At 37.3% G+C, this 24422-nt stretch overlaps 6 protein-coding genes across 7 annotated transcripts; 3 read left to right on the top strand and 3 right to left on the bottom strand.

The window, feature by feature from the left end:
• Nucleotides 1-1014: 1014 nt before the first annotated feature.
• LOC103944888 (U4/U6.U5 tri-snRNP-associated protein 2) lies at nucleotides 1015-5462 on the top strand. Of its 2 annotated transcripts, XR_001953001.2 has the most exons (11): nucleotides 1015-1139; nucleotides 1545-1911; nucleotides 2022-2266; nucleotides 2368-2452; nucleotides 2942-3127; nucleotides 3223-3390; nucleotides 3494-3694; nucleotides 4200-4371; nucleotides 4452-4623; nucleotides 4710-4869; nucleotides 5200-5462. XR_001953001.2 is itself a non-coding variant. In XM_009355464.2 (10 exons), the coding sequence occupies exons 2-10, from the start codon at nucleotides 1549-1551 to the stop codon at nucleotides 4801-4803; spliced, it is 1686 nt and encodes a 561-aa protein (XP_009353739.2). In that variant the 5' UTR covers nucleotides 1015-1139; nucleotides 1545-1548; the 3' UTR covers nucleotides 4804-5060. The 2 variants fall into 2 exon arrangements, 1 of the variants encoding a protein (XP_009353739.2); XM_009355464.2 differs by lacking the exon at nucleotides 5200-5462 and having other exon boundaries at nucleotides 4710-5060.
• Nucleotides 5463-7065: 1603 nt separating this feature from the next.
• On the top strand, nucleotides 7066-8408 carry LOC103944805 (long-chain-alcohol O-fatty-acyltransferase). Its single transcript, XM_009355296.3, has one exon. The coding sequence runs from the start codon at nucleotides 7188-7190 to the stop codon at nucleotides 8316-8318; it is 1131 nt and encodes a 376-aa protein (XP_009353571.2). The 5' UTR covers nucleotides 7066-7187; the 3' UTR covers nucleotides 8319-8408.
• A 1298-nt stretch (nucleotides 8409-9706) lies between these two features.
• Nucleotides 9707-10864, bottom strand: LOC108866990 (F-box protein At2g26160-like). The gene has a single exon (XM_018646586.2). It carries the CDS (start codon nucleotides 10862-10864, stop codon nucleotides 9707-9709), a length of 1158 nt encoding a protein of 385 aa, XP_018502102.2.
• Nucleotides 10865-11927: 1063 nt separating this feature from the next.
• On the bottom strand, nucleotides 11928-13844 carry LOC103945274 (V-type proton ATPase subunit e1-like). The gene is made up of 4 exons (XM_009355859.3): nucleotides 13708-13844; nucleotides 13416-13573; nucleotides 12420-12467; nucleotides 11928-12263 (listed from the first exon to the last, which is right to left on the bottom strand). Exons 2-4 carry the CDS (start codon nucleotides 13511-13513, stop codon nucleotides 12197-12199), a joined length of 213 nt encoding a protein of 70 aa, XP_009354134.2. The 5' UTR covers nucleotides 13514-13573; nucleotides 13708-13844; the 3' UTR covers nucleotides 11928-12196.
• Nucleotides 13845-16143: 2299 nt separating this feature from the next.
• On the top strand, nucleotides 16144-20590 carry LOC103942773 (transcription initiation factor IIF subunit alpha). The gene is made up of 10 exons (XM_048582441.1): nucleotides 16144-16272; nucleotides 16410-16591; nucleotides 16673-16831; nucleotides 17125-17276; nucleotides 17444-17823; nucleotides 18308-18423; nucleotides 19107-19241; nucleotides 19524-19742; nucleotides 19846-20055; nucleotides 20195-20590. The coding sequence occupies exons 2-10, from the start codon at nucleotides 16418-16420 to the stop codon at nucleotides 20288-20290; spliced, it is 1641 nt and encodes a 546-aa protein (XP_048438398.1). The 5' UTR covers nucleotides 16144-16272; nucleotides 16410-16417; the 3' UTR covers nucleotides 20291-20590.
• On the bottom strand, nucleotides 20560-21872 carry LOC103945518 (uclacyanin 1-like). The gene is made up of 2 exons (XM_009356129.2): nucleotides 21683-21872; nucleotides 20560-21071 (listed from the first exon to the last, which is right to left on the bottom strand). Exons 1-2 carry the CDS (start codon nucleotides 21870-21872, stop codon nucleotides 20701-20703), a joined length of 561 nt encoding a protein of 186 aa, XP_009354404.2. The 3' UTR covers nucleotides 20560-20700.
• Between the last annotated feature and the right edge of the window lie 2550 nt (nucleotides 21873-24422).

Genomic DNA, 24422 nt, shown 5'->3' with positions numbered 1-24422 from the left:
TTTTTTTTTGCTTTATTTCCTTTTTCCGTCATGTGTTATGATCTAGGTATCATTTGAGCATTTCTTTAATGCAAATGTTATGTCGATACATGTTGGTGTCACCAGTTCACTCATTATAACACATATTGTAGTAATGACTTGTCAAATTAAGGGTTGGTTTGGTATTGTTGTGCTTTGAAAAAAAGTTGCTTCTGCTGTGCTGTGAGAATAAGCAGCTGTGAAATAAAGCAGCAAAGTGTTTGGTATACATTTTTGTAAAAGTGCTTTTGAAAAAAAAAAAAGTAGTATTATAACGTTTGGTAAACTTTTATGTAAAACAGATGTGGAAAAAAACCGATTTTTCAAAGCTGGGTTTTGCAACTTCTTGTTTTTGGCTTTTTTTCACCCAAAACTGTGAAAAAAAGCTGAAGCTGAATGTTTACCAAACAGAAAAACAACTCCCAGCTTTTTTTGATACCATCTTTTTTCAGAATCACCTCAGTACCAAACCAGGCCTAAAGCCAAATAATTACGGAGTACTAGGTAGAAATATGGCTTGTGTATTGATTTCTGTAAAATATTACAATAGGGTTATATGAACGCTAATTACATTTAGAAACTACATTCCTATAATACATGAAATAATTCCAACTTTAACTTAACACATAGAGCTCGTTTGGATATACTTTTAAAATGACTAAAAGCGCTTTTAGAGAAAATATTTTTTTGTTCCAAAAGCACTTTAAGCGCTTTCTATAAGAAGCACTAGTTATGTGCTTCTCTCAGGAAGCACTTTAAGTGTTTTTTTAGGATTTACTAACATTTTTACTAATGATTATTTTCAAAAATATTTTTACCAAAAACACTTTCAATCATTTTAAAAACACATTAAAACAAACTAATATTTATGGATTAATGATATAATACGTTTATGCATAACATCACATAGCGGACTTACTATAACATTAAAAAATGGCCCAGGACTTCTCTTTGGACCTATTAAGCATTAGGCCCATATTTACCCTGAAGGGTTCCGGGAAGCCCAATCCGTTACTCCTCTACTCCTTCTCGAGTTTCGACTGAGCCTTCCCTTCCAGTTTTCCTTCGAAACAAAATCGAAAGCTCTGTCTTCTCCGACCGCGAACACCAAACTGGTCCAGGTACTAATTCTGCAACCTTCGCCAAGCTAATTTCATCTGAATTCTCTCAAACACATGTAATTTTCAAGATATTTTCAATTTAATTCGGTCGATCAAGCAATGAAAGATCCTAACGCACGTAACGGTAACACTGTGATTTTCTCACTTTCCCGCGTTTTCTTGGCAACGAAACAGAGCATTATGCTTTATTTTTTGCTGTTAAAACTCGGAATTTTGCAATTAAGTTTCCAGTCGACTGTTTTTTCCTTGTTTATTAACTTTTTATAGGTTTTACATTAGAACTGTTTTCTATCTTTCTGTTGCTGGTTGCGTCATGATATGCATCTAGGGTTTCAGAAATTCAAATTTTGATTTTTTCCCTAATTTGTTTCTATTATTGTTGAAATGGGATTTAAATTGGGTTAGGAGAATGAGCTCTAAGAGGGAACATGAAGGTAATGTTAATGTGAACGTGGAAGGGTTTGAATCGGACCCAAAAAGGCAAAAACTAAATGAGCATTCATTGCCGCCACCTGCCTCTGAAGGCACTCTACTTCCGGGTTTTAATTATGGCGATGTGGACGACGAGGACAACCACAGAAGGCCACCTGTGAATGGCTCTAATGGGGACGGTGGCGATAATCAAAAGGGTGTACAAAATGGGGGTCAAGTCGAAGAAGTAGAGGATGATGATGATGATGATGATGACCTTGAACAAGGACTTTACCAAAGGCGGGGACGTGAAATCGAGGTCAGGAGGGATTGCCCGTATCTTGATGCCGTGAATCGCCAGGTATATTACTCTTCTAAGCTGTTACAATATGGTATTCCAGCTTGTATGTGTATTATTCGGACAAAAGTATCTGGTGTATTGATACTGATTGCTTGTTTGTCTTTGTCCAGGTTTTAGATTTTGATTTTGAGAAGTTCTGCTCTCTGTCCCTGTCAAATTTGAATGTGTATGCATGTTTGGTTTGTGGGAAGTATTATCAAGGCAGAGGGAAGAAGTCCCATGCATATACTCATAGCCTTGAAGCCGGACACCATGTTTATATCAATCTTCGAACGGAGAAAGTTTATTGCCTTCCCGATGGATATGAAATAAGTGACCCATCATTGGATGATATTCGGCATGTCCTAAACCCAAGGTCTGATTGCATTTTCTTATTTTTCTGGTCTTCCTTGAGTATCTTTTAAGTATGCATGCTTAAATAAATAATTTTTAATTCATTTGGTTCTTTATATGCAGGTTTACTGAGGAACAAGTGGAGCAGATTGACAAAAACAAGCAATGGTCCAGGGCACTTGATGGTTCCGATTACCTTCCTGGAATGGTATTGCTTTTTGTTCTTACTTGCACAAGATTCCATATGCATTCTCTTGCTGCTTTTCTCAATTCCATATGTGGTGAATACTATAGAGTTTCCTTTCCTTTGTATTAACTTACTCGGGGAAGGACCTTTATTCCTTGCCAAATAAGTATTTAGCTATGATAAATGTATTACCTGGCTAGCCAACAAATAGAGCTATCATAGAGTTGCTTGACAGTCTTGATAGACTTTTATATGAGCGAAGGAAGCACCAGTCAGCATGATTCCAGTGGTTAGATTATATAGATTTTCTCTCTCATCGATAAGGTTAGACTAGATTGTGTTGAACCACATAAGTACTGTATTTTCATGCTTGCAGCATCTATTAGGAATTGATCTGTATGATGGGTGCACTTTAGTACAACTTGTATTTTAGCAAGATACAGCGAGTGAGGTGTTAGTTCTAGCTCCTAATTGTTGGTACCTGTGTTTTCATGATTTTGCCAAAAACAGGTGGGGCTCAATAACATTAAGGAGACTGATTTCGTGAATGTCACCATACAATCTTTAATGAGAGTCACTCCTCTAAGAAATTTTTTCCTTATCCCTAAGAATTATCAACACTGCAAGTCTCCGCTTGTTCATCGATTTGGGGAGCTAACGAGAAAGATATGGCATGCACGAAACTTCAAGGGACAGGTTTGATCTTGATTCTTTTAGATTCCATATTCATGTCACTACGTATTGCTATTAAACATAAAAGTTCATATGTTCTAAATTGGTAATGTCTATAGGTCAGCCCGCACGAGTTCCTACAGGCAGTTATGAAAGCCAGTAAGAAAAGGTTTCGAATTGGAGCACAGTCTGACCCAGTTGAATTCATGTCATGGCTGCTTAATAAGCTGCATGGAGATCTTAGAACTTCAAAGAAAAATAGCAGCATCATATTTGAGTGCTTTCAGGTTTCTTTCTTATTCTTATTTTCCTTTGTTTGCTGTATTGTTGTTGCTTCAACTTAACCTGCACTTATTTTTGAGATTCTAACATGTAATATTCTGTGAATAGGGGGAACTGGAGGTTGTGAAGGAGATTCCTAATAAAGGTATTGAGAGAATAGAAAATGGTGATGACCAGAATACAGGTGCTGCTACTGAAAATAATGGTATTGTTAAGGAAACTTACAAAATGCCTTTCTTGATGCTTGGATTGGATTTGCCCCCACCACCGCTTTTCAAAGATGTGATGGAGAAAAATATAATACCCCAGGTACTTGAACACTATTTCATGCGTATGACAACTTGAGTAACTTTTTCCTAGCGTGTGGAGGGGATTCTCAGGGCTACGTAAAACATGTTGGAATTTGCTTGAGTTGCATAATACATTCATTGACTTTAAATGGTGCCATTTGTCCAACTTGCTAGATTGCTTTCAGTCGGAGTCTGTAATAATATATCTTGGGTAGTTATAAATGTGTAGGCCATTAAGGTGGGTAGTTGGCCAATTCCTCATGTTTGTTGGTCAGAATGGAGGATAGTTGTTTCTTTGAACTAAGGGGTTAATTTAATTCCATATCGTTACTTGATTCGATCGCAATGGTTTTCTGTTTTCCTTGAATACTAAACCGAGCCTCGGAAGATTCCAAAGCGTGCCCTTCATGCATGCCTCATCAGTCTTACGTCATTCTCTGTTTAAATGTTTTATAGCACTGTTATTTTGAGTTTTCTTTTCAAAATGTATTTTGCATTTATCAGTTCTGTCTGGTTTGGTTTAGGTCCCACTTTTCAACATTCTGAAGAAATTTGATGGAGAGACTGTCACTGAAGTGGTCCGACCTCGCATATCAAGGATGAGGTATCGAGTCACCCGACTACCTCAGTATCTTATTCTCCACATGCAACGTTTTACAAAGAACAATTTCTTTGTGGAGAAGAATCCAACTTTAGGTGAGATTATATGTTTTTCGAAATATTTTGCATTGGACTAATCAGTAATGCTCATATTTTGTATCTGAATTAATTTTCAGTGAACTTTCCTGTGAAGAATCTCGAATTGAAAGACTACATCCCATTGTCAACCACCAATGAGAGTGAGAGGTTGCGCTCAAAGTATGATCTCATTGCCAACATTGTACATGACGGTAAACCTGGTGAGGGTTCCTACAGGGTGTTTGTACAAAGGAAGTCCGAAGAACAATGGTAAAATCTATTCCGTATTTTGTTGGCCTAATATAAACCAAAAGAAAATGGAAAATGTAAGGGCTAACTTGTGGCATTGTTTTCAGGTATGAGATGCAGGACCTTCACGTCTCCGAAACCCTTCCCCAAATGGTTGCACTGTCCGAGACATATATGCAGATATACGAGCAGCACCAGTAACATGAGACGATTGGAGGACTGAGGTGGCAGATCGAATTTGCATGAAATTCGGAAACATTCGGAATGGTATGGTTCTGTGGATTTGACAATTTGTAGTTTTGATCTAATTTTGACATTCAAGCAACCGATATTATACAGCTTTGCGTCTGAAAATGTCTTGTAATTGAGGTGTAAAGTACCGAAAGGAATGTAGCGAACTGTTTGATGATGATCTGTGCCAAGCGTTGTTTAGTAATATTATTTCGCTTTTGCTTTTCTATGGTAATTCAAGTTAGGGTAATTCAAACAGCTGTAATCTGATTGATGCTTTCCAGTATTACCCTACTCAAATTCAGTTGCATTACTCTTGATGCCGTCAGGCGGAGGGCTGACATTCGTTCGTGTTATATTTTCCAGAATTTTACCAGAATTTTGTGGACGTTTGAGAATATTTGCTGCTAATAGTGGGGAGTAGGTTTTGAAAATTGCTGCTGGGTGTTGATGTTGTCACAAGTTTTAACTTGGACACGCCAGGTTTGACCCTTACTTGAAACGCCACTTGAAATGGCCGCAGTAAACACGATATATTATGCAAATAGCTGTTGAATTAGCGTTGCTCCACATTGTAAACACGATGTATTATGCAAATAGATGTTGAATGAATAACGATTTAAATAGAATGAATTCGTCATCACCGTAATTATTCAATTTAATAATATAATATCATATAAAATGTTCACTTTGTGATATTGCGTCAATGAATTAAGGCACGATGATGAATCCATTTTATATAAATTTGGATGTCATTTGTATATACTTTCAACCTGCGGCTTGAGACAAAATGAAAAATATAATATATAAAAGACACCACCATACAAAAATGAGCACACGGTAATAGAATCATAAATCATAAATATATAGAAAATCATTACTTTGGTATGACGACCTAATTAAAACTAATTTGGAAGTACTTAATTAGTAGAAAAATTAATGAAAATGGTTAGAAATTTTTTAGTTTTAACGATAAGGACAAAATAGAAAATAAAGTGAATGAGATCAGGATTGAACTTTGTAAAAAAATGATTTTTCATTAAAAGAGACAATACTTAGAATTTTTTGTTAAAACTACCTTAAACGGTTAAATAAACGCCCCGAAAAGGCGGACCGGCACCCTGAGTCAAGTCGGGAAGCTTCTGCACATGCCACAAATCAGACCATACTTTTTTGAATAATGATTGCAATACAACTTCTTTATCAGACAAATGACTTGTTTGGCAACTCAGATGAGGTAATTTGAAAATGGCTGAAGACTTTTAAAGGGGAATACCATGGGCCGCTCAAAATTCACTCTGAAAATTCGACCTAAAGAGTTAGAAGAGAACATCGTTGGACGTTCTGGCATCTTTGCCGTCGAATAGATTTCCCAGTTTACCCAAAAAAAAAAAAAAACAAACAAATTTGCATGTGGACCAAAGGCGGGCTGCTACATATTGATATCTGTTTTTCTCTTTTACCAAAAAAAAAATCTGTTTTTCTCGATTCCTTCCAACGCCAATAAACAAGTGTCCCCAAATTAAAGCTAATACCCATCATCAAACAACACCACTCACACTTTGGTTTAGTAAAGTCTTTTATTTTTATTGTTTCGAGAAACAACTATACTTAATTCAAAGAGAAGTGTCAGAAACACTCGAGATTCATAGAGTTAAATAATATTTCTAGCTTGGCCGGGGAGCATTTCACCTCTCTGTATACGACTAGTGTAATATTTCACTCTATGAATCTCGACTAGTATAATGTCCTAAAAATGTGATAATATTTGTCGTAAAGTTTGTTTTTCTAAAGACATAGTTCCGCACAGCTGACTCAAAAGAAAAAGCAACTTGTTTGATGCCTTTAATTATTATTCTGATCCTTAAAAGTATTTATTTATGAAATCAGATCTATGCGGACCTCAAAAACTGAGTCTAATGATTAAATGATCTGAATAGTTAAAATTTGATTTAACAGTTATAAATACGGAATTTTTTTAAAAATTATAATAATTATAATTATTTGATTAAATTTCAACGATCCATATCATTTGATCTTTACACTTAGTTTTTCTAGATCCGAAAAGGATCTGGATTCTTTATTTATGTATAAGTAATAGTTAAAGCTTTCTCTTCATCCCGTTTCAATCAATTTTCTCTCTGTAATATAATTAATATGAAACTAAAATATAGGCTTTTTATAGCACATGCCTACATCTTTCTGGACTTGGAATTCCAACTTTTCTTACCAAGAGTCATGGTAGGCGACCGTCTAATAAAAAACCATCAAATCATCGATTCACAGAATATATAAATACAATATCACAATCTTCCTCCACCTCAAAAATTATTACTCTAGGAGTTTCACAAGAAATGCTCACAGAAATGATGAAATTGGAAGGAGAAATCCCAAACTTTTTCATGGTCTGGATTTTGGTTGTGGCATCACTATCCTACTGTCACACCGTCGGCAACCTCACTTCTCCCGGCACCACCAGACTCCTCGCCATCCTCCCCGTCGTATTCTTCTTCTTCTACCTCCCTCTCAATCTCACCACCATTTTTCTCGGCGGCCCATCGTCTTTCTTCCTCGCTTGGCTTGCCAACTTCAAGCTCCTCCTCTTTGCCTTTAACAAAGGCCCCCTCGCCACCACCCCTCCCACTTCCATCTATCATTTCATCCCCTTAGCTTGCCTTCCAATCAAATTCCGAAACGACCCCAAAACCCCTGAAAAGAAGACGGAACGTCCAGCGCAAAGAATTACTAATTCAAAACCTCTCCCAAAAGGCCAGAAGTCGACTCTCAACTACGTGATCAAGGCTTTGATTTTTGCAACATCAGTACAAGTGTATCACAAAAAACAGTTTATTCACCCTAAAATCTTACTTTTCCTCTACTCCATTTACATGTACACCGGCCTTGAACTTATCCTCGCCTTGGTCGCATCCCTGGCCCGAGTCTTCCTTGGCGTTGATTTCGAGCCGCAGTTCGACGAACCCTACCTCGCCACCTCACTGCAGGACTTCTGGGGACGCAGATGGAACATCATGGTGAGCAAGATCCTCCACCCGACCGTATACGAACCCGTTCGGAAAATCTCCACCCGTGCCCTAGGGAGAAAGCTAGCCCCACTACCGGCAGTACTCGCGTCGTTTTTCGTATCGGCGGTGATGCATGAGCTCATCTTCTATTACATTGGACGGAAGTGGCCCACATGGGAGCTGACGTGCTTCTTCCTCCTCCACGGAATATGTTTGGCCGTTGAGATTGAGATCAAGAAGGCTTTTGACGGTAAGTGGCGGTTGCCTGCCGCCGTTTCGGGGCCATTGGCGATGGCATTTGTGGTGGCGACAGGGGTATGGTTGTTTTTGCCGTCTCTTATGGTGCGGTGTGAAGCGGACGCCATGGCGTACAGAGAATATACTGCATTCACTGAGTTTATGAAAAGTGTCAGTAACTTTGTTAAAGTTAATTCTTCTTTCTTGATCGTAGCTGGAAAATAAAAAAGCACTTTCATTATTGTATGATTAATTCGTTAGTGCAACTGAGGAATCCCAGAATTTAATAAATTATCAAAGTTGGAAACTTTGTAATTTTGTTGACACTTATAGAAAAATTGCTTTCATTTCAAGGAAAACTAATGAAAATATATTGAAAACTTTGAGTTTTAACTGAAATGATAAAATAAATGGTAAAATAAATAGTATCATGATTGATTTTTTAGTGTAAAAATATGATCTTTCATTAAAATGAACAGTACCGAAAACTTTTCGTTAAAATTTATTTTATTTTATTAATCGCTCGAATAGCACTTCCATTTTGATAAAAATAAGTGCCTATTTTGCCTGGTTAGTTAAAGTTTGTGGCTGGTGTCAAAATTCATTTTAGCTTAGTCAAGTTAGAAAGAACAATATACTTCGAGAATATTTTAATGAAAAATGATGTAAGATGATTATATTTCTTATTCGTAACATGTGCGTTTCTATGAATACTTTTCATACTCAAATTAGAATTATCTTCTACGTTATTTAGATTAATTTAATATAGAACTATAGCTTGAACCAAAACATTAAGTTGCATTAACATGGTTGTTACTTCAACTTCTATGCATGCTTGCATAGCAATGTGTTTCGCGTAGCTACTTTTTGTGGCGGGCGACCAGAACATTAACATCAAGCTTCGTTTTGTCTCTGTTTGTGTAATCCGGAGCTTGACTCTGCTGGTTCGATCAGTCTAATGGTCTTTATTTGTTTGTGGACCCAGTCCAGCCCAGCCTAACTGCTTCAATTTCTAAGTGGAGACCAGCGCAATGCCAGTCTTGTTTAAATTACGCAGTAATATTTATTTTCTCTGGAATTCACACTTTTTTCATGTCAATAATTTTTTCAAACCTCCATTTTTTTCAACAAGTGTGTACGCACGGATCACGAGGGACCTGCAGCAGTAGGGCACCAACCCAAAAGGTGCATGTGACTTTGTGAGCGCGAGGAGAGGTTCTACCGTATGCCAACAGATCGTGAGGTCATTCCACTTTACATTCTTTTGTATTTGGTTGGTCCCCCACACTCCAGTTTCATTTGATGATTGTCTCTTAAAAATGAATTTTCTTTACTTAAAACCCAACATAGTTTTTTGTCTGAATAAAATCTACTGATTAGGTTCCACATAATCAAAATTATTAATTAAATTTGATTTCACGTATTTTAAAATTTATAGACGATTAAAATATCATTCATTACATGATATACACATGATAATTTATGTTATAAAAATCAATGTACATTAATACCAAATAGAGCTAATCTATGAACAATTGTATTACACGTCCAAGGGACATAACTGAAGCATATATAATCAAGTTTGCAGGTGGCAAAATGCCAAGACATTCCATTCAAAAGCTCGGCTCAACCCACAAATGTGGAGTTAGGGAATTGATGGGTTCTCTTAGGTCAGCCTCGGCCCTTCCGTCTTCCATATAAAAAATACCCATGTCTATCTCTTCCTCTTTACGAAAAAGTGCTGGCGGATGATTCGTGTAATATATGCAATTAGCTTTACATCCGTAGTTTGAGGACTCGACAGAAAATGAAGAATTATAACCTAGGAATAGAGTTCTAGTTCCCAGGCTCTTAACCTCAGCGCCGTCGGACCAATGTCCGTTGCTCAATGGCACCTCGAAAACCCTAAACTCAACGGTAGGTACAAAAGAACGCGCGATGAGCAATAAGGCCCCTGCTGATTCCACAAGGTACTCTTTCTCGCAGAGGAAAGGGAACCCAAGTTCTGTCGGCAAGTTTGGAACAATAACCCTTGTCCTTGCTTGCATGGGATCTTCAATTTCACATACCAAGATTGTACCATAAGGGTCCACGGCATAAAACTTTCCCTTATAGTAAGTTATATCAAAATACAAGTGATCATCTTTTTCTGACTTCGTAAGGATGTTCCATTGTTGGTCGCCCATTCCCGGTCTACAAAATGCCAGTCTTTCCCAATTATGTATCATGACTGTGTAGTCGGACGAATAAGAAGGGCTCGACGACAAGACAAATTTCGTTACGAGGAAATCACCAAACAGCGTTTTCAAATTAAACAGGTCCAAGTCCGAGTGATGTTTCTTAAATGTTTCACCGTCTGGAAGCTCGATACGAGAATGGTTTAAAGGATGCAAGAGATTGAGTTTCGAGTCTTTATCAGATTGAGTCATTAGCCATCCTAGAGAAGAATAACACAACTTTCCCCTAACTAATTCTGGCATATTAAGTTGGAATACCTTACCGTTTTTCAAGTTGTAGAACTCACGCACCGTAGAGGTAGCGGTGCTGGTGGTGCTCTCCTTCTCCTTCTCCTTCTCCGGAAGCATGAGTAATGGAATTTGACGTCTTGTAGTAAAGTTTTCTTTGGTCGCGGCTGATTTCCATGATTTACAAACGGCACCAAAACCAATAAAATCTTCGAAGGTAAACAAGCGCTTGGCGATAGAAGCTATAAGATCGTGAGGAAGCGTCGACCAGAGAGGCATACGTTTTATTGGACAAACGAGAGCCATCAGTTAAGTCGGTAAAATGTTTTCCCTACAAGGAAGAGAGGGGTGAGGATAGTAATACAAGAGGGCTCATATTTATAGAGAGTTACATGCTTGATTACCTCTAATCCAATTCCCATATTAAGTATGAATCATAGTTTTCTCGTAGGTTTTGGATTACTTTTGGGTTATTCGGTTTTCTGTAGGATTATAATTTGGTAACATTCGTTTGAATAAATCCTTATTCGCTGATGCCTACAAAATAAAAAAATCCCCGACCAATTCCCTGTAGGATTCTAATTTAGCCGAGTTTCACTCAGCAAATAAAAGCGAGGAGAGCTTAGAAGCAGCATAGCCTCGAACCAGGATTGAGAGTTTTTCTTCATCATCAGCAGCGATAAAAGGCAATGCATAGACTCTGGTAATATTTTGCCTTCCTCATCTTGTTATATTGGGAAGTAAAGCAATTTATTAGATGAGGAAAATATAGAAAATTATCTTTAGAATTAGAAAAACTAACAATTGTAGCTTAAGCAGACGTATATCAAGCCTGTAGTTAGTTAGGGCAGTACACTCACAACTAATGCATCTCGGAACATTAGATTGGAGTAATTTACAATATCAACTTATCTGAGATACTGATATTGAAATGAACATGAGAAACCTTATAAGTCAAAGAGAAACATACTTCATTTCATGTCAAAGAGAAACATCAGGCTTTCTTGTGCTTCTGAAGTCTAAAGATTAACTAACCCATCTCGCACAACCTAAGGACCGGGTCTCTCTCTCTCTCTCTTTTTAATGACCCAGATCTCTCTTTCTCTCTTCTACATCTAGAATCCACGGATCTTTGAACTACGGACACATATATACGGAGAGGATCTCGACTCAAATAATGTTAGGGTCATTTCACACCCGGCCCAAAAATGCAGCCCAAATACCTTAATTTTCTGTGAAGAAAGGCCCAACCATTATGACGAATGGCACAACTGTAATTAGTTCGAAATCGGAAAAACAACGAGACGAAACCGGAAAAACAAAAACAACCCAACTCGAAGGCAATTCGAGTTTCATGCACTATAGAACATGCCAAGGAATTAACTTTTTTTATTTCACATCAATAAAACAGGGTTCATACAAACCGCATTATCCACGGCCAACTTATAAAGAAAACAGACCGGACTACTCCGGTTTTCGGAGGATGAAGCGAACAAATATACCGGTTCAAGGTAGTACATCAGCCAGTAAACCTATGTATCCAACCAACTCTCCTCGAAAATTATACATCCAAATCCTAAATGGAAAGTCTGGAACAATTATGCGTGGCTCAATTCTGCAAGAACAAATTCTTCTATATCACTCTCCTTCGGTTAGGATTGGAACAATGAGTGGTTTCATCTGTGCAAGGTATACGATCGCCCACCTACCAAGTACGAAAGGAGCATGCTAAGTTAATATCCGGGAGCGGGAAGTTTGAAAAGGAGTAACATTAAAAGTCCACCAACTGAAGCAAATACGAATTGATTAAATTTTCCAAAAAATTCACCGAAAAAATCAAGGGGAAGGGTCAAAGACATACATCATCCAACAGCACACTACCGCAGTGATAACAAGTGTAAAGTGGAGCCTGCACAAGAACAAAACAATACGTTTAGCTGTGAGAGGATTTGAAAGATGCCCCCAACAGCAGGAAGGTCCAGAAGTGTTTGAATCTTAATCGTGTATGCAACACTGAGCAGTAAGTCTAGATGTCGATGTTTGAGTAAATATCAAAGCAACAACGCCCTATCTCATTTGATGCAGATGCAAATGTCAAGGATAAAAAATCTTTACATATTTCACGAATGTAACATCTAAATCATCCAATATAAATTCAACGGGATCTCCTCGATATGTCTAACTAAAACTCTCACTAATCTCCTTGGATGTATAGAATAAGATTAAGAACAGTATTATCACAGTCTTCCTTTCACACACATTCCACCAATTACCTTATTCGGGCGACGATAGACAGAAGTTTCACAGTAACTCATCGACAGCATTCATTACATAAACACCAAGAAACATTTAAAACAACATGATTAGCACCATGTTTCACGTTTCCCATGCTAAAGCATCTGGCCAAAATCTTCTTCTTTTCTTAGTAATTTCCCAACAATCTATGTGGTACTTTGGTAGATTTTCCCAAAATCCACCATTCACTAAAACGCAACTAAAATGTAGTTTATCCATTAGTTAATTACTATCCCAAGTTTCTAACTTTTCCCAAAATCCACCATTCACTAAAACGCAACTAAAATGTAGTTTATCCATTAGTTAATTACTATCCCAAGTTTCTAACTTTCTAGCCCTTGAAAGATCCAAATTTGATCACAGAAAATCAGTTTTAATTGCACAATCAGCATACAGACTCTAACAGTTCCAATTTGATAATCCCTAAATTCAAAACATCAATAGTTTCCAAATTAACATCGAAATTACTTCAAATTATCGAATCAACAATTCGAAAATAAGTTTAATACCTAAAATCTTTGGATTCACAAAATAAAAAAACTAGCTGAGTTGCGAGACATACAAGTTTGCTGATGCGCCTCTGCCGCAGCAAATTCTGACCATGAGGGAAGCAATTACGCTCACCATTGCAAAGATTAGAGTTGTAACCACAAAACCCATTTCGATCTTATCCGATTCCAACACTTATTCTTCCGGAAATCACATCCGCAAACAGTTGATCTGCAAAAAGCAATCTTTTTCTCTATAAAACTTGTTACAGATCAGAACCCAATTCGATTTTAACGTGTACTTAAAATCGAATTCGATCTTCAACAAAGAGAAATGCAAGAGGGAATGAAAGAGGGAGAGCTTACTAAGCTTAGTGGTTGTCTTGAATGAATGATATGATTGTCTTCCAAAAACAAATTGTTACGTTGCCTGAGGCTCCGACCTCTGGTTTTTGCTGTGACGGGTACAGGATGACTAGTAGACCGTATGAATTGGAAGGGCATTTTGGTACGTTAAGTCTTCTTCTACATTCCACAATGGCATAGTAAAAGGTTTATTTTATTTTATTTTATTTTATTATTTGGTAATCAATGGTAAAACATTCTTAGGATGATATTTTTAGCGTGTGTACTTTTAACATATTTTTTTAATTTTTGATCATCGAATCAAATAAATTAAAAAAATTAAATAACATAAATTAATAAAAGATGTGTGAAAAGTAAAATAGTGTGTTGATCTCCCACCATTATTTTTAATGCATTCTGGAACTTTAACATCAGTCTCTCATTTCTTCTAAAATTAAAATATTGCCACTTTATACTCAGTATTGTTTTTAAAAAAAAAAAAATTTATTATGAAGAGAGGGTAGAGTTTTTGGATGAATCGTGAAGATAAAGTTCTGGATGATATGAAGAAAGGAACGCTCATCACAAATAAATTACTCTCGCGAAGGTGCTTTTGTTAAGGTTCACAGAACATCAGCATGCACTTGTAGCCCTTAAACCATCTCCAACTCTTGGCCTAAAATTTAAAATTTTTAGCTCATAAAATTTAGGTTTTAGCCCATAAATAATTTTTTTGCTTCAACCTTTTTGACCTAAAATTTTAGGTCCATATTATTAAACAATGAATTTAAGCTTTTTTTTTTTTCCTTTTCTAAATTCACTTTAAAAAAAAAATAAAATTACGTAGACTATCCTAAATTAATTTTATGAACATTTTATTCTAAAAATATTTAAATTCCGATAATTATTGAAAAGTCACTAAATCGATACATGAAACTCATGAAACATTATGGAAGAATATGAAAATCATGATAGAGATGTATAAACACAAAATATATGAAACACACAAGACATACAAAACACATATGAATCACATACAAAACACATGAAATAGATGTATAACACACCAAACATGTGAAACACATGACACACACGAGACTCATACCAAATACATACAAAACATATGATAGAGATGTATAACACACCAAACATGTGAAACACATAACACACATGAAACATATACCAAATACATTCAAAACAAATGAAACGCATGAAACACAAACCTACACACATGAAACGCAAACCTACAATCATCCTCTATATAAGCATAGGTTGAATATCTAACCATCAAACAACATATTTACCAATGTTCCAACTTTCAAAGTGTTTTTGCTTCCTCAAAATCATCAATATCTCATCAATGGATGATAGAAAAAGGTATAGCTTGGCAATGTAGATGGCACAATATCAAGCAAGTCTTGCAAATGCAAAAATGAGCAACGAAGAAGCTGAATTTGCAAACTCGCTTATGCAATATGAGCACCATGTGTAAGTGGTAATTAATCATGGCGAAAGAAGAAGATTTTGCGATAGAAAAAAGGATTAAATCATGCATGGCGAAAGGAAATAAATATTCACCTGCAGACTATGACACCTTTCTTTCTTTCTTATCCGAGTCTTATCTCCTCTCTTTCTTCTTTCATTCTCGATCTCCGGAGTCACCTTTCTTTCTTCCCTCTATTTGAATCTCTGAATCTCCATGATATGAGTGTTTTAGTTAATGATGTATTTACGAAATGATTTCCCAGCTATTATATACATCAGAGTCCAGGTCGGTTATTTCGATTTTATTTTTCAAAACCTGTTCAGCACGGGAGGGGGTATGGGGACCTAAATGACATTGTAAATAAAGCATTACGGTAGCAAATTTAAAATCAATAGGCAGGACGAATTTTGCAAATTTAATAATGAAGGGGCATCGGACCTAAACAACGTTCCTCATAAACCAAAAAAATAATACGTGCACGGAATCAAAAAATATTAACAGAAAAATATCGTCTTCAAATGTTAATATGCTATTAATATATGTACCATATCATTCGTTTGACGATATTCATACAGAGAGATTCATATTTAGGTGCAAAACATAAGAGAGTTTAGGGAAAATAACTTGCACATAATGAATTTATCGTCATTTTGACGTCCTCCATCCAGTTACGCATGACCATATGACGAAAAACGAAAAATTTATACGTGATAATGTATGACCGGAATTCCGTGTATGGGTAATTCTGTTGCAATTGACGGATGCCCCGCCGGCTGGGGCAAACTAATTTTGACATCACTATGGGCTGGGCTTGACATGCAAATTGGGTTTCATTTTATATTTGGGCCTTAGAACAAAAAAACTATAGCCCTTTTACATTTTAGACATTGGCGGCGGAAGCGCACCGAGCACGTGGATTGCCGCGGATCTGGCGACTATATGAATATATATATATATATATATATATATATGTTTTTACTATCTTCCGGAATAGAAATTTTAATCGACCCCAAAAAGATAAAAAAGAAAATTCTCTCTACGCGAAGGAACAAGGAACTAAATTCACAACCGATACTCGATCCCTGTTGTTTAATCAAAAGGTAATCATCGAGTTGTGGAATGAATTGGTAAATTGTTGAAGTTGTTAGGTTTTGGATTCAGCTTTCGTTTTCCTGGGAATTAGGATTTTCTCTCTGAATCGGTGTTTGTTTCTCGGGAAAATTGCGTGGTTTTGCAGGAGGTGAAATGTCGACGGCCGATTTGATACTGAGACCTGAGTGTGGCGGATGTAAAACGACCAAGGATTTATACGGAAGCAATTGCAAGCACTTGACTCTGTGCGACGACTGTGGCAAAAAAATGGCTCTCAACCGCGCCAAGTGCAACGAGTGCGGCGCCGTCGTCACTCGCTTAATTCGAGTTCGCCCTCTCTCTCTCTCTCTCTCTCTCTCTCTATATATATATATATAAAGATTAATTGCTGTATTTGTTCTGAAATAGGAATATAATGTTCGAGCGAGTACTGTCAATGACAAGAACTACTTCATTGGGAGATTTGTGACGGGGTTGCCGAGTTTTTCGAAGACGAAGAATTCTGAAAATAAATGGTCTCTCCACAAGGATGGACTGCAAGGACGTCAACTTAGTGATGCTATGCGGGTATTTTCAATTCAAATTATGCCCATTGGCTATTACTTGCTTGGTTTTCGCCGTTTTGCGAATATCTTTTGGAGATTGTGTTGCTATAGCTAATAACCACTATAAACTTGTGAATTGTTTGTGACCCGATTGTATCAGCATTTTAAAGCGCGAGTTGAGATTCAAATGCTTTCTCTTCTTGTAATTTTCTTTCATTATGTTCCTCTCGGAATTAGTAAGTTGTGGGATGTTTCATGGACTGACATTAGGATCGTTTGCCCTCCTTCGTATTTACATTACATTTCGTTATGTAGGAGAAGTACAAGAATAAACCCTGGGTTTTGGAGGACGAAAGTGGCCGGTCTCAGTACCAGGGTCATCTTGAAGGTGCACAGACTGCAACCTACTACTTGCTAATAAAGCATCCCTCTGGAAAGGAGTTTTCGGCAATTCCTGCTGGTTCTTGGTACACAGGCCTGACCAATTTTTACTACCGCTTTTTTAATTTTACGGTTCATCACTAATAGTCTTGGCATGAATGTGGGTAAAAGCATTTCATAATTACCAATTATGGCCACGGTTGTTCTATCCATTAGCTTATCAAAACAATGTTGTTTCGACAATATCTCTTAGGTTCAATTTCAACAAGGTTGCACAGTACAAACAACTTACATTGGAGGAAGCCGAAGAGAAGATTAGTAATAGGAAAAAGACTGCAGATGGATATGAAAGATGGATGATGAAAGCTGCAAATAATGGAGCTGCTTTATTTGGTGAAGTGGAGAGGTTTGACAACGATAATGGTGTGGCTGGTGGGAAGGGACGAAAAAAGGCAGCTGCTGGTGGTGATGATGAAGAAGGAAATGGTTCAGATAGAGGAGATGAGGATGATGAAGAAGAGTTGGAAAGGAAGAAAAGATTGAACAAAAGAGGTGGTGACGGTGATGGTGATGATGATGATGAAGGCGCAAGGGGAGGTGATGCGGACATGGATGACGATGATATCGAGAAGGGTAAACATTTATCCTCCTTTGTTTTGCCTTATGTACAAAATATCATGAGCTATTTTTTTTTTCTTTCTAACCTAATGAATTGCTACCCAATACCATTATTTATCACCACAAGTTTTTAGAAGAGTGAAATTCAGCTTGTACCTACTTGCCATGGAATAATGCTGCATATACAGACATCATACCTGCCTCTATTTCACTGTTTTTTATTATTTTGTTATTTTTTATTTTTAATTTGTCTCGTGAAGAGTATTTTTCTGTAAAGTATTTGATTACTTCATTAGTAAGGGTTTTAATGTTAGTTCTATGTTTCTTCATCCTTAGGGAAAGTTGTATCAAATAAGTCTTGTCCAGATGTCTTTTTTTTTTTTTTGTTTTTTTTTTTGTGAACAGAACAGGGGCACTTGATGAAGTACATTATAATCATGTCTGGATTATGTTTGTTCCATGTCTTCCTTTTTAATAATCAAGTCTCCTCTTATTGTAGGTGATGACTGGGAGCACGAAGAAATTTTCACTGATGATGATGAAGCTGTTGGCAACAATCCTGAGGAAAGGGAAGATTTGGAACCAGAGATTCCAGCTCCTCCAGAAATTAAGCAGGTTTGTTGCACAAATGTCTCCCAATTGGTTAATTTCTATATTATGCGTTATGTTGCTTTATGTATCTTTAAGTATGCCTTCTACTAGTAAATATCTGGTTTTGATGATATGTATAAATATTTAGCTGTTGAACCAAAAGAGGGGCCTGGTGGTATAATGGTTTTAATTTATAAAAAATCATTGATGTTTGCTACGCACTCTTTTTGTATTATGTAGAACCCACAACCACTATTTGTTAAGAGTTCAGTTAGAAACTAATACTGATGAGGATAATAGGTAGACGGATTTTGATATTTGTCTACAAATTGATTTGAACATTTTTATATTTGAAAACTATGCTATGGAATATAGTACAGCAGTCAAGACCTAGTTATCTTGCATGTTCATTTTGGGGGAGTGTCTTGGGTTTTTCTGTTAGTTCCCTTCACATCTTGATAATTCCTTGTGCTATTATCTGTTTAAGTTTGAGCCTCAATTTTTATTGATATGAGTGTCATAAATTATAACGGTTTGATTTCCTCCTCTATTGGCACTGGTGTGTTCTGTTTTCACCATGTATCTGGTGGTACCTTGGAAGTTCGTACACGTGTATGTCAGTTTTATCCATGGTGCAAGTGCTTTGTGCATTGTGGCTCTTTGTACAATTTAAAGATGGCCTTTTTTTAATATGTTTTTTCTCACAGGATGATGAGGACGAGGATGAAGATGACAAAGAGGGTGGACTGAGCAAATCAGGAAAAGAGTTGAAGAAGCTACTTGGGCGAAGTGGTGGGCTGAATGATTCAGATGTGGAGGATGACGACGACGATGATGATGATGTAAGTTATTTATTTATTTTTTAGCATACTCAACAGGAGTAGATTCCAATGTCCCATAATAACAACTCAAGTGCTTTACTTGTCTATTTAAAGCTGCATCTATTATATGATTTTATTTTTTTCCCTGTACTACGTGCATTTTGAAAAGCAGTGGTACATTTTTGTTGATGCTACCAGTATGTTTTATTCATAGACACGGGAGTTTTGAAGATTTGATTTGTATTTAAAAGTGCATCACAGCTCTTCTCCCACTAATTCGCCTTTTCTTTCTCATGTGTCCAGATGGATGATGATATTGGCTTTCCTTCAGAGCTGGCTCCAAAGCAGAAGGATGCACCCAAAGAGGAACCATCTGACAACAGTCCCTCAAAACCAACACCTTCTGCGTCCAGTCGAGGAACTACATCAACCTCCAAGTCCTCAAAGGGAAAGAGAAAATCAAGTGGCGATGATGCTAAGGCATCTAACAGTGCACCTCCCAAGAAGGTCAAGACTGAAAATGTACGTTTTGCTACTTTGTTTTTATCAGATTTATTTTTGGAAGCTTTGAAACTCCCCATACTCGCAAATGATATGCTATTCATTTATATTGTATCCAAATTAGGAACAAAAATCCATCAAAGAGGAGCCTGTGTCTGTACCTGCTTCTAAAAGTAGTGCGCCTCCAAAAGGTACTCCGCCGGTGAAAACGGAGCCATCATCATCTGGTGGACGCGTCACCGAGGAAGAAATCAGGGCCGTGTTGATGCAGAGAACACCACTTACCACGAATGATCTTGTTTCTAGATTTAAGGGAAGACTCAAATCGTCTGAGGTACGATCTATCACGTTTGTACCATTGTTTGGACTCATTTTCCAGGCTCTGCCCTCTTCTGTTTTGAATTTGAAGAACGTAGACTGGATAATTAGAATTGTGGTAGTTTCCTTATTTCTTCATTCTGTCTATGGTGCAGGAAAAGGCTGCTTTTTCGAGTATTCTAAGGAGAATTTCTAAGATAAAGAAGGGCAACAACGGAACCAGCAGCTTTATAGTACTGAAAGAACGATGATTGGATCCCCCAATACACTGAGGTGCCCTCTCTGAGGAATTACGACTACTGTCTAGTGTATTGATCTTGTGTATAATTGAGATTGTACGATGCTAGCATCAGTCGCTCGTGGGTGCATGACTAGAATGGTAGCCATTGCTCTTTGTGGGCTCTCCATAGATCAATGGCTAGAACAACACTGTGCTTATAGGTCTATTGTGCTTGTAATTATACTAAATCGTCAGAATTTGTAATTTTCTTTCGTGTTTTTGGGATAATCGCTTCGTTGCTAACTCGAAATGAATTGATTTATAATTTTAAGAGTCTCGTTTTCTTACTAGATTATAATTAATACAAACCAAAATCCAAATAAGTACCAATCCTCACTCTCTTACTAAATTAGAATTAACACACATGACATACTTCTAACTCTAATTACCCAATACATAACAAAGCAACCCAAATGACAACACCATGAGGCTTGCAGTGAGATGGGCCGAACCAGAAGGCGTTTTGGGCCCTTCAGCTGCAACCACCACGGAGCCCTTTGATTCTGCCACGAGGGAGTTGGACGTTTCAGGAGCTTGATATGATTGAGGCATAACTTCCACGTGTAGTTTGAGGCCCTTCTTGCAGCTGTCGACGTTACTGCTAGCGAAGTACCGGAGTCCTTCCTTGTCCATCGAGATGCTATCCAGGCCGTCCGTGAACATCCTGATTGGGTTGGTTACATCGCACGATTCGAATTCCTCCTTGCTCTTCACTTCAGCTATGTACCCATGCGCCGCGGAGTAGGCTAGCCCTGCTCATATTCATAAAAGTGAGAAAAAAAAAATTAAAGAATTCGAATAATAAACCAAATGCATGAAAATATCCTTACTTCCTTTCCACTTCATTCTCCTTTTATTCGGGAACAGAACAGACAAATGGCTTGGTTAGAGGTGCCAAGAAAACTAAACCAAAGAGAGACGGATAGGGCTGGTTTGCGATTGCTTTTATCGGAAGCGTTATATGAATAGCAAAAATTCAACTTAATAGGTAGTTTTTTGTAAGTACTCTTAAACTTTTAGTCAACCGATGTTAGAACATAATTTTCATAACACAATATTGCTTTTCGTAACGCATAAGCACTTTTAAGTTTCTCCCGACCGACATCTTAAGCGATTTAACCATTTCAAAAGCAGATCAATTAAGCATAAATTGATTCGACTCCTTAGAATTTGGTAACTTCAACTTCATTATCAACCACTTATGAATCTTTTTTCGGATTACCCCCATTTATCTCAAGTTTTGGATTGAACTAATCCATTGACGCAAATAATTCATGGAAAAAATCGAGTTATCTGTGCCCTATAAGTAAAACCAAACAAACCCTTATTAAGCTTGAGAGAGAGGAGGAGAGAGAAGACTCACACATCTTATCTCCGGCCCTAAATGTTTTGCCCGAGGACCAAGAAGCGAGGTCGGAGGATGGATCCCAGCCGCGGTCTCCTCCGACCACATGGTGCACTTGTGCTCCAACCAAGCTCCCTCCGAGGCTCACGGCGGCGATACCAACCGCCAAAACAGCAACAGCCACCTTCAATGCTACAGCTCCAGCCATTAGCTCACAAGAGTCTCTCCTCTGGGCACCAGCCAAAGAGTTTGCTTTTTATCTCTCTTTTTATCTGAACAAAAGCTAAATGCAACAGAGAAAGAGAGTGATTTAAAGGCGCACCTTTTTCGGTTTTTAGCAATGAATTACTTTCCAAGCAATTTCCCACTCGTTTAAACCAAAACAAGCGAAGACTGGTTGTTCATACTCCTTTTCTACGTGTACAACTACCACTGGGCCACTACCCTACTCCTTTTTTACGAGAATACCCCTCTGTTGTTGTCCCCACTTGGAGGTGCTTAAATGCCTTCAAAGTCAGAAATTGGTATATCAAAATATCATAAGATAAAAGACCGTATATTAAAAAAAATATTTTAATTACTTATATTATAATATTTGACGTACCAAGTTGTGTTTTTAGCACATAAAAAAAGTTGCCTGCAAAGCAATGAGTGTGGTCTTGTGCTGCGGTACCCCGTAGCATAGCTAGTAGTAGCACAAAGGACGTTCCACCTAATTACCAAATTACCAATTTATTACCAGATGCCAACCTTGACGTTCGTTCGTGGCCTAGACCTAGAGACTAGAGAGACACTTGCATGAAATGTATTACCGCTGACTTGGCTTCTCAAGTCACTAATATAACTAAGTTCACGTAAAAAGAGTTGTTCAGATGATCTAATGTCACATATGTACCTTCATGTCACAAGAATTTTTCTCCATTACCAAACCTTCATTACGGACTCATTACTAACAATCTCATGCGACTATAAAACATGCTATAATGTGGCTGATTAAACAGGGTTCTTTTCTCCTTATACTAGTCTTTTTATTTAATGAAAGTAACTTAGTTTGACAAAAAAAAAAAAGGATCTAGATCCTCTCCGGATCTAAGGATGCCGAGTCTAGGGATCAGTTAATGAAATTTCAACGGGCCGGATCAATTGATCCTTGGGCTCAGGATCTGGATCCAAAAAAAAAAGACCCCCTACCTTGGGTAGGTAGCAAATCACTTTATGATCAATTGAGAAGAATTAAAGCTTGCAGACGAAGACCCATACCTGGAAGGTAATAAGAAGGGCTCCCTACTAATCATGGGTAGTAAGCAACATCAAATGAATTAACGTTGCAGAAGACCTTGTGCCTGAAAGGAGAAGGGCACCCTACCCCTTATGGCAATATAAAAAAAATACATGAGTACGCCATAAAAATTCGAAGAAGCGTTTGAAAATTGAACGGTAGGTATGCTTTTCTTCTTTTCTACTCCCCAACGAAACCCTAGCTGTCACCACCAGGATCGTACGTACCCTCTACCATGGTCCATGCATGGTAATCAAATTTTGGAGCAGAGAGCTGGATGATGAGCAGATCTCATGTGATGTGAATCATGTGATCACTTCCGTTCATACGCACAACATGAACTTGTGGTCCTAAATGAAAATCAACTACGTTACCATGTATAATCTCTATTTGAAAAAATTTCTTGCAATTGGTTGTATATTTATTGTTTTTATCGCTCTTTCTACTGTATATACCTCTCACTTTTATAGTAAAAACATAAGAAGGAATTACCCATCAGAATATACAGTCAAAGAGTAGGAATCTCCTCCATTAATTTAGTACACAAACAATTATGGTATCCGTCAGTCAGATACTTTGTTAATTTCGTGGGACTCGTGCCTTTTATTAATGAGGAATTGTGCCTGCAGGCTACAGAAGATTGCCGAGTTTTATGCTCTCAAGTCTCAACTGTGAAGAATTTTCCAACAAAAAAGAAGGAAATAAAAAAGGGCTGGATCAATGCAGAACATGCCATAAATAAAATTAAAAAAAATAAATACATAAAATTTGCTTGTTGGCGAGATAAGAAAATCTGTAGATTTTGATACACTGATTTTAGAGCAATATACATATCACATGACTCGCAGCTTACCAGTTATCAGTAGTTACTGCATGGATCACGTCCCGTCCAACCGATTTTCCACTCTTCAAAGTCTACTACCTAAAGATAATCACTTCAACTTCCACATGCATCATCATTAATTACTTGTTGTGTGATACTGGAAGCCATCGATCGTAATAAAGCAAACGCGCAATCAAAACCCAAAACCAAATATGATAACGAACAATTGGGTGTGTTTGATTAATTAAGATATGAAATCTTAACAGGGTAGATTATGTATTAATCGATGTCTTCATCATTATCGCTGTCGTCCGATGGGTATAATATGATAATATCAACTTCTTCAGGCAATCGAAAGCTCACATTCTTTTTCAACTTATGAGTTTTAGACTCATTTAGTTGTGTATTAATACTTCTGCAGCTCATTTCAACTACTTATATTAAAATATCATAAGACATGTGACTGTATACTAAAAAAGAATATTTCAACTACTTATATTATGATATTTAGTATATCAGGTTGTGTTTCTAACACACCGAAAAAGTTGTCTGCAAAGTAATGAGTGTGATCTTGTGCTAGGATACCCCGTACCATAGCAAGTAGTAGCACTAAGGACGTTCCACCTAATTACCAAATTACCAATTTATTACCATAT

This window comes from the organism of the source record quoted next, unplaced genomic scaffold (assembly GCF_019419815.1).
Source record: "Pyrus x bretschneideri cultivar Hongxiangsu unplaced genomic scaffold, Pyrus_bretschneideri_v1 Contig19, whole genome shotgun sequence".
NCBI lineage: Eukaryota > Viridiplantae > Streptophyta > Magnoliopsida > Rosales > Rosaceae > Pyrus > Pyrus x bretschneideri.
This window is presented reverse-complemented; position numbering and strand designations above follow the sequence as displayed.

Coding starts and splice junctions, on each gene's coding strand:
- LOC103942773 (XM_048582441.1), top strand. CDS start 16,418: ATGTCGACGGCCGATTTGATACTGAGACCTGAGTGTGGCGGATGTAAA. Junction 16,592..16,672: donor TCGTCACTCGCTTAATTCGA/GTTCGCCCTCTC, acceptor GTTCTGAAATAG/GAATATAATGTTCGAGCGAG. Junction 17,824..18,307: donor TGACGATGATATCGAGAAGG/GTAAACATTTAT, acceptor CTCTTATTGTAG/GTGATGACTGGGAGCACGAA.
- LOC103945274 (XM_009355859.3), bottom strand. CDS start 13,513: ATGGGTTTTGTGGTTACAACTCTAATCTTTGCAATGGTGAGCGTAATT. Junction 12,468..13,415: donor AGAGGCGCATCAGCAAACTT/GTATGTCTCGCA, acceptor GTTCTTGTGCAG/GCTCCACTTTACACTTGTTA. Junction 12,264..12,419: donor GTAGTGTGCTGTTGGATGAT/GTATGTCTTTGA, acceptor CGTACTTGGTAG/GTGGGCGATCGTATACCTTG.
- LOC103945518 (XM_009356129.2), bottom strand. CDS start 21,872: ATGGCTGGAGCTGTAGCATTGAAGGTGGCTGTTGCTGTTTTGGCGGTT. Junction 21,072..21,682: donor TAGGGCCGGAGATAAGATGT/GTGAGTCTTCTC, acceptor GAATATGAGCAG/GGCTAGCCTACTCCGCGGCG.
- LOC103944805 (XM_009355296.3), top strand. CDS start 7,188: ATGCTCACAGAAATGATGAAATTGGAAGGAGAAATCCCAAACTTTTTC.
- LOC108866990 (XM_018646586.2), bottom strand. CDS start 10,864: ATGGCTCTCGTTTGTCCAATAAAACGTATGCCTCTCTGGTCGACGCTT.
- LOC103944888 (XM_009355464.2), top strand. CDS start 1,549: ATGAGCTCTAAGAGGGAACATGAAGGTAATGTTAATGTGAACGTGGAA. Junction 2,267..2,367: donor CGGCATGTCCTAAACCCAAG/GTCTGATTGCAT, acceptor CTTTATATGCAG/GTTTACTGAGGAACAAGTGG. Junction 2,453..2,941: donor CCGATTACCTTCCTGGAATG/GTATTGCTTTTT, acceptor TGCCAAAAACAG/GTGGGGCTCAATAACATTAA.